Source organism: Catharus ustulatus, chromosome 4 (assembly GCF_009819885.2).
Source record: "Catharus ustulatus isolate bCatUst1 chromosome 4, bCatUst1.pri.v2, whole genome shotgun sequence".
Taxonomy (NCBI): Eukaryota; Metazoa; Chordata; class Aves; order Passeriformes; family Turdidae; genus Catharus; species Catharus ustulatus.
The window spans coordinates 65,331,020-65,339,393 of NC_046224.1; the positions used below are offsets into that span (position 1 = coordinate 65,331,020).

At 41.7% G+C, this 8,374-nt stretch overlaps 1 protein-coding gene across 2 annotated transcripts in view; it reads left to right on the forward strand.

Annotated features, from left to right (window-relative positions):
• The window catches only part of KIAA0930 (KIAA0930 ortholog), a 53,459-nt gene extending 51,751 nt beyond the window's left edge, over positions 1–1,708 (forward strand). For both annotated transcript variants that reach the window (XM_033058628.1, XM_033058629.1), the window contains exon 10: positions 1,083–1,708. In XM_033058628.1, coding sequence (XP_032914519.1) covers positions 1,083–1,123 — 41 coding nt within the window. In that variant the 3' untranslated portion in view covers positions 1,124–1,708. The remainder of the gene's footprint in view (positions 1–1,082) is intronic.
• Positions 1,709–8,374: the final 6,666 nt, after the last annotated feature.

Genomic DNA, 8,374 nt, shown 5'->3' on the forward strand with positions numbered 1-8,374 from the left:
TGTGCCAGTGTCAGCTTTCCAGGTAGCAGGAGCATTACATGTGGGACAGAGGGGGAAAGGTGCTCATTTCTCCTGGGTAGTTCAGAAAACCTGTACTAAGATATTAAAATCCCAGTGATAGTGATCAAAGTACTTTTTAAAATACCTTGAATTTATTGATAAGACTTCACCCTGACCCTTCTGTCCGTTGTTGGATAATCACACTTCTGCCACCTTCTCCACATGTGTCAGATAATCCAGTCCTTAGTCATCTCTGTGGCCCTTCACTGGACTCCCCCACTCCCTCCACTGTGTTTAATTCTTTACAGGTATGGCTTGAGGCCTCTGGAGCTGGGGATCAATTTTTGCTCATGTTATCCTCTTTGTGCAGTTGTGTTTGATCGACCTTTTTATTGTGTGCTCCTTTTCCCATGTTTCTTGTTCTTTGTGTAGCCTTGAAAAGGGCATCACAGAGCAGTTTCCAGATATTTCTGCCTAGTGCCCTGCCATGTTGGTTTTGCTGCCTATATTTAAAAAGGTGCCCATGATTACAGCACAATTTTTAAGGTTCATATTCTGTCCCACTTGGACAATATGGAATTGAGGAGCCAAGAAGGTGAATGTTCTTCCATGGCAGTTATTTGAGTGCAGAAATGTAGGCTTTGGGCTCTAGAATGAATGAAAGAGTTTAATTATTTCTACCCACAGAAGTCTCCTTAAGGGACTTGAGGATGTTGCATTTGTCCCTTCAAGAATGGGAAACCCCTTAGCATCTCTTGTTAATGGCACTCACACTTGTTTCCCTGGAAAATATTGCCCCTCCCTGTCTAACATATGTTGCTTCATCCCAGTATAAATAATAGTCATTCAGCTGGCCTCTCCATATGATGGGGTATATTTGCAGTTTGTCATCCTTCAGTTCTTCCCAGGTGCATCCTCATATTTTAACAGGGGAAGCCATGTAGTCATCATGTTTTAGATTCCTGGTGGGCTGTGCCCCAATCCACGCTTATGTCTCCAGTTCTTCATGCTTTCTGGTGCTGTGGCTGCTTTCAGGAGCCTCTTAAGTTGGCTGTGTCTCTTTGTTTCTCTCCCATGCCCAGATATCCTGGAAGTGCGGCAGAAACCAATCCTGATGACATAGCAGAGAGCGGGCACTGCCTTGGAGCCTTGTTGCCAAGTGCCTATCCACAGCGGTTTTCCGTGCTAACACTACCATCTAGTGTCAGGAACATAGACCTCCGCAGGAAAAAGGGAAGTCCAGGAATACCAGCCAATCAAAAGTGCCTCTTTCTTCCTTCCTCTGCTGTCACACGCCGAATGCCCACATCACTGGAGTGTTTTGGCCGGAAGAGGACTTTCAGCAAGATAAAAAGAGAAGGGGCTGCGTTTAAACTGAGTCAACACTTTATGGACAGTTTGCTACTGTTTACTTTCTAACTAAGAAGCCAACAATATGTACAGAATGTGCTAAACTTTATATTCTTTGGGAGAAACATTCTAAGAATTTCATAATGATGTGCTATTGGACATCACTCCATAGACTCTGGCCATACCCTCTCCTTGTCTGATCAGCCGTGTGTGAGTGTGTGTCTGTGTGTGTGTGTGTGTGTGTGAGAGAGAGGGGGAGCAGCTTCCTGCTAAGGGAAGAAAAGGAAAAATAGACATTACTGTTTAGGTATGTGCAGCAGGTCAGGTCAGAGCTTAAAAGAGGCTGAAAATGTTCCCATTTTTTGTGTGTCAGTGTTAGGACAGGTGAACTCTGCTAACAGATTTCTGTACCTACCAAAGAACAGCAACATTTTCATCCTCAAGAACTGGCTAAGATAATGAGCCAGTGAAAAGAAGGCTAAAATGTGCTGCTATAGCAAAGCTGAGGTTCATCTCCAGTACTAATGCTGCTTATCTTTCTCTCAGCTGAGTCAATACCCAGTTTGAGTCAAAAGTGAAAAAACAGGAGATTGTAATCAGTCTCCAAAGGCCTAAAACCTTAACTGGTTTTAGGATGGGTTATTGGTAACCCATCCTCCTGCATGCACTGGACTTGAGAGTTTGTAGTTGTCCTTGTGGTACCCTTTGCAGCCAAGGAGGGCATGGGAGCTGCTTTATGGTCAGGCAGCTTGCAGCCAAACCATCTGTGGTTACATGCTGAAGCACAGAGAGCTTTCTTGAAATACAAAAGATGAAAATGTAATTCTGTTCTGAAAAGTGACTAAAAATTGCATAGTGGGAGGTCTGAAAATGGTGTGTCAGGAGCTCTCAGGAAAACAGCCTTATGTTTACACATGAAGTTCAGCTCTCTCTAAACAGCAAAACTGCTGTCTTTGACATTTGAAAACAAAATGATTGAATGCTGGGGTTACTGTGCTCTGGCTGACTGTTTTGATGGCAGCCAGTACATACTTGGGTCTATTTAGTGGGAAGGGTGGCATGTCCCTTGGGGCAAGTAAGACTTCAGTGCATGCACAAAGGGAGAGCCAAGATGCCATTTTTGTCACTTTTCAGACTCTGAGCACCTAAACCTGATGCTGTAACATGTGCTCTGAGCCTGAAGCTTTGTCTCTCTCATACCTGGTCTTTCCCAAGTGCTTTGTTGTTACTTTCACAGTAGCATCTAATGACTTAACCTCTCAAATAGGACTTTCTGCTTTTTTTTCCTTCAGGCTAGATTCCATGGAAATAGCTCCACTTCAGCATAAAGGCAGACCAAATTTGCCCTTCAGGCCAGCCAGATGACTTCAGCATGGTAAGGAGGTCTGTCTGTATTTGAGGCCAGGCCTGGAAGCTGTCATCTTAGCAGAACACTGGCAGCATGAGTGTATGACAGGGACAGCTGACCAGTTTTCACTTGGCTTCGAATATATAACAAGGCATTAGAAGAATGTTCCCTTTGTCATTACCAGCACAGCCACTTTTCATGCTGTAGCCTTGGAATGTTGCCTGTGGTCTGTGTGGATGTGAAGGTGTTTCCATCATCTAACCTGGTTGCCCCAGGCTTGTCTCCCTGAGCCTGGGGAGAGGTGGAGTCCTCACTCAGCAGCTGAAGTGCCCTCTCAAGGAACTTGCCAGGCAGCCTGGGTGGGTACCTGAGATCCCACAGGTAGTGTGCCTGGCATCAGTCAGTACAAATATTCTCTCTTTGCTGAGAATTAAACCACTCCTCCGCTAGAAAACAGGCCTCTCAATGTGCTCCTTACTCTGTGCTTTCATACTGCTGGACTGGGCAAATCAGTGCTTGGATTTCCTCCAAATGTTCTTTGCAGAGGGAAGGGAGAGAGGGTTCACATTTGTACTAATCATGACAATTGATACCTTTCAGTCAGGCAACCAGAAGAAGAATGAAAAAAACAAAGTGTATCCAGATAGGACCCTCAGTGGTAGGAGCCTGAACACTTCTCAGTGGACAGGAATTTGCGATGCTCCCTTGGTATTGTGTATTATGTTTAGGTGGCTTAACTTTGTGTGATTTGAAAGACTGAGAAAATCTTGCTGTGTAAGATTTCAAAGCAAATGAGGAATGATTCTAAGCGAGTGCATTAGTTTAAAAGCTGTGCTATGGAAGGTACAGTTTAGATCCTTCATCTGTGTTTCAGGAGGTATCATCTGCTTTGTTACATGTATGTGGTTGGATTTTGATGTCTAGTGTTTGAAGGGCTGTAATGTCCTGAAAAAAAGTAAATTTATTTCTTGTATCTTGCTAGTGGGATATGCTATAGGTACATTGAAGACTCACCTTTTCTAGTAGAAAAGGACTACAAGTATGCCCTCATGGACATCCATGGAAAATAGAGGTCAAAAAGTCTACTGAATGTCAATAGTGCTTTTTTGGAAGCAAAGATGTGCCAGATTCTCAGTTATTCCTTCTTTAAACAAGTAACTGTCTTGGGCTTGTTATGTATAGCCAGTGGTTCCTACTTTTTGTTACCAAATTCCACATTTTGTTCTACTTTTAATCAAAAAGTTTTGTTTGGGTCAGGATGGCACAGCTGGATCTTTACCATGCTATTGCACTACATCAAAAAAGAAAAGTGAATGTTAGTAAGAACCCCTCACCATATTAATTTGGAGGGGTTTTAATTCTGTAGCTCCTAAGCAGTAAACTGGATTCAGCTCCTGTTGGCCATGGAATTGCTGCAGATGGAGCTGGCATGTCCTGCAGTGCCATGAAGCTGTTTGGCTGTCATTGTCTTAATGGTTGGAGCACAGTGGGTTTCATTAGTTATGCTGATGTTTGAAGATGCAGCTCAGTTAACAAATTTGGGAAACTTTGCAGAACAGCTTTCTTTCTTATTGGAATTCTGCCATACATCATTGCTCACTTAATTCCTTCCATCGTTCTGCTCATTCAGACCCTCTGGAGATCAAGGCTTACCACAAACTCTTCATAGATATTGTGTATTGGTAGATGTCAAATACAAGGATGTGAATCTTTTCACCTGTAATAAGTTTTTCACATATTGATTTAACCATTATAAGATGTTTTAGGTTGTTTGTTTGTTTGTTTTAAGAAAGCTCTTAAATCAATTATTTTGTGCTAGCTGATTATTGCTCTGCCTTAGAAACCACTATGTATGTGAAATTATGTTCTCTTATTGCCAGGACAAGGCAGATTCCAAATCTCCTTTTAAAAGAAGATGCTTTTAGAAACCCTTTGAGTCTTTCAGCTGTCTTGGTTAATCCTATTTATGTTGGTCCCTGTTCCTTCTGTTTTCATTCTCCTGGTCTTCATTGTTTACAAGGCTTGGGCATGTTGGGCTCTGGATTGCTGTTAATATTTTTACAGTTTTCTATTTCTGGGCATGCCATGCTTTCCAGAAAAGAGAATTGTTTGCACAGGTGGCTTTTCACAGTAATATATTTTTCCCAAAGTATTATTTAGACAGTGAAGTCCTTGGCTCTGCAGACAGATTTCTTCCAGCAGACCCTCATGTACAGAATCCCATCTGGTCACTGAAGTTCTGTATGGATGTGGAAACCAGGGAAATAGACTACACTCTAAGACTATTGACCTGCTTCTTGCCAGTAATTAATTTTTCGTCTTCGAGATGGTTGCTTGTCCTGTATTTTGTAGTCTGAAGCTTCCATATTAAAGACAGATGTAAGATAAAATCTTCAGAAGTGCCTAAGCCCTGTTGTTATCCAGTGGGGTTTAAGAACAAATTTTTATTTAGGAAAATTATTTATTAGTCCTAAATTCTATCTGTGTTGTATGTAGCTGTGTCAAGAAATGACAAGTTTATAGTTCTTGGATGAGTAGTGTCTCTCATATTAATTCACCCTTTGTATTTGAAAAGCTCTCATGGTTTCCAAAGGTCATGGCTGAAAGCTCTGGAAAGTGGATTTCCTGTGGTCACAGCAATCAGATGTCTGCAAAAGCCTTACACATTCTGCAAGGTATGACTGCAAGTGTGTGGTGCTGGTGTGTAGAAATTCTGTGTCAAAAATAGGTACAGTAGAATCCAGTTAAAAGCATTGTGATGTAAGTAGCTTTTACATGAAACCTTAAAGAAAAGACTATTTTACACCAGAATGTAGCTGTTTGGATACTTGGTCAAGATAATACAAGTCCACAAGCAGGTTCAATGTTGAACGTTCTCTGTGTAAATATATAAATATTCTCAGCCTAATTTTATCAGCCTAACACATGTTGCATGGTTTGGGTTTCGTTTGTCTCATCGATCATTGGTATTGCTTAAAAGGTGATGGGGTGAAAATTGTGCTGGCACTGTACTGAGCCATTTGAACAAAGAGCAAGGAGAATGTTGTGCACCAAAAATAAAGTTGACTGTGCTTATGGCAGCAGTGACGAAAGTGTTGGACCCTGCAGCAAATAAACAGACCTCTTTAATGACCATGAACTCTGTTAGTGGTGTTTTCTCTCTACTGTGCCTGGTGGTGGTGGAGTTTGGATGTATTCCTTCCTGGTGGCAGGCACCAGTGGTGGAATAGTGCTCCATGGCACTCAGGTAGGCATTGTCAGATGGGTACTCAAGTGGTAGACTGGCCTCATTGCTCTTCATTCTGATTGCACTTGGAGCAAAGCCCAGCTTCTGATTCTGCTACAGAACATCTGAGCAATCAGTCCCTCACAACCTGATGTTGGATAAGGGGGAAGAAGGCAAAAGTCAGTGTAGTCCTGAATTTGTTTACAAAAGGTTTTTGTTCTTGACTTTAGAACAACCCTTCTAAACTCATCTGTGGTTTGCTGTAAACTTGATTATGTAGTCATGAATATTTATGTTTGTGCAGTGTATAATAGTGAGGACTGATGGCTGTAATGGTTTCTTCCTGATTAATTCAGGAAGAACTTCATGAGGGTTTGTGCATTGTCACAAAAACGAGATTGTCTTTAGATCTTACACTGCCTTGAATTGTGTGTACTGGCAAGGGATCTGCCTTGATTTAAAGACATGCAAGGCACTGAATCCTCCCTCTCCACTTGATTTTTGTGACTAACATTTCTCAGGGGATCTTTCTGTCTAGATTAGTTAAACACTCCTTGAACAAATGTTACCAGCTATGTCCACGAGTTGATGTGCTGGTGATTTCATTTCAAATAATCCCAGACCAAGATGTTTTATGAATCCATGTGGTAGGTAACAACATTTATCCTAAGCCATGTGTGATAGCTTGGAGACATGTGGAATATTAGGGAGAATTAAAACACAGAGCTTAAGAACAGGATGTCTCAGTTCTTTACATGGATATTTGAGCAGATTGTTGGCAGTGTTGTTTTGTGACTGCTCATGCAACTGAGCGGGAATCTTAGCTGGCTGGGAAATACTAAAACATGGCTTTGAAACAGACTGTGATTTTTTTTTTTCCTTGAATGCTTTAAGTTGAAAGGTTTCAGAAGCAGCCATAATGGAGAAGCATTATTCAAATCAGTATAAAAGGTAAAGAGCAGTAGAACCTCATGAATGGTGGTAGTAAAACCCACCCTGCTTGGTTAGTCATTCAAGAGTTTGGACAGGAAAAGGGCTTTGGGTAGCCAAGTTCACTGCTGTTCTTTTGTCCTGAAGTGTTGTGTCCTGCCTGGCCACACCTGGAGAGATCCTCCCAATAATTACCCTGATATTACTTGGCATGCAAGTTTATCATAAAAGTCTGATTATTCATAGTAAAATCACACTTTGGAGATTAAAAGAAAACTAGATATCTGTGTTATCAAACAGTTACTTGTGTACTGTTCTCAGAAGTGTGTTTTTCATGAAACTTGTAATGGAACTTTGCAGAAGCAAAGGAGTAAAAGGAAGGAAGACAATGGGTTTGATTTTCCATTAACATGGTTGATGAGAATCTGGGAGGAGCTGATGCTCCTCAGTTAAGAAAATATTAAAATACATCAAGGAAAACACGAGTTAATTCAAACTGTCCCCAGCTTGGTTTCGCACAGAGGTAAGTATGAGATCTAGTGATTTCATTGTTGGAATAAGTAATTTATGCTTGGTTATGCCAGGAAACTCTTCCCCAAGACAAGCTAGTTGGCTTTTTCTAGCAGGGTTAATGTTGATTGAGTTGATAGCATGAAAACCAAGGCAGATGATCCACTCTTTTGTTCAGACAAGACAGAAGGTTTGTGTGCACAAACAGGATTTACTTTTGTGAGGCACATGCCCTTCCACTGCAGAAGATAAAGCTGACAGGCCACACAGCTGTCCTTGGACCTTCACACAATGTGTACTTCATGGCAGCTGCACAGAAGGAAGGATCTTTAGGCAAAACCTGCTGTTTGGAGCATACAAGCACAAGGGGTGGGAGAAAGCGAGAATGTGCCTGTTCAGCAAAGCAGGTGTGGCTGCTGCTGCTCCTGGGCAGTGTGAGTATTCTGCTGGAGCTGCTGCATGGATCAACTTGAGCTAATGACTTAAATGTTTGAACAATAGGTGTGCAGATAGTTGAACTGCATGTTCCTGAACTCACTTCAAAGGAACCGTTCAAAGGAAAATGGGAATAAACAGTTTTAAACCCTTGTTGAAATGAATGGAGCTGGCTGGTAATTTTCTGAAATGTGTCTTCCTGCACAGCTCAGTGGAGAGCACCTACACTGCAAAAAAACTTTGTCTCAAAACGTTAGTTACAGCTGCACTAACATTTTCCCTGTTACCTGTTTATGCCAGCATTCAGGTGATTCTGGTGATTCATGAATGAGTATTTCACAATGTGTGCTGACTCACCCCGTGCTCTTCTACCTCCCATCTTCCCCAGACGTTAAAGTGTGGTTATGATTGCAGTTCTGCTTTTCCTGCTGGAGCAATATTGCTATGGGGATTCAGCAAAAGCAATTTACATGTCTACAGACTTTTTGAAGTCCCACACTCAGCCTTTAATTCTGATGCAATCATTGTGTTCACCTAAACCCTATATTGGAAATAGTGAATGCCTTAAGCCTGCA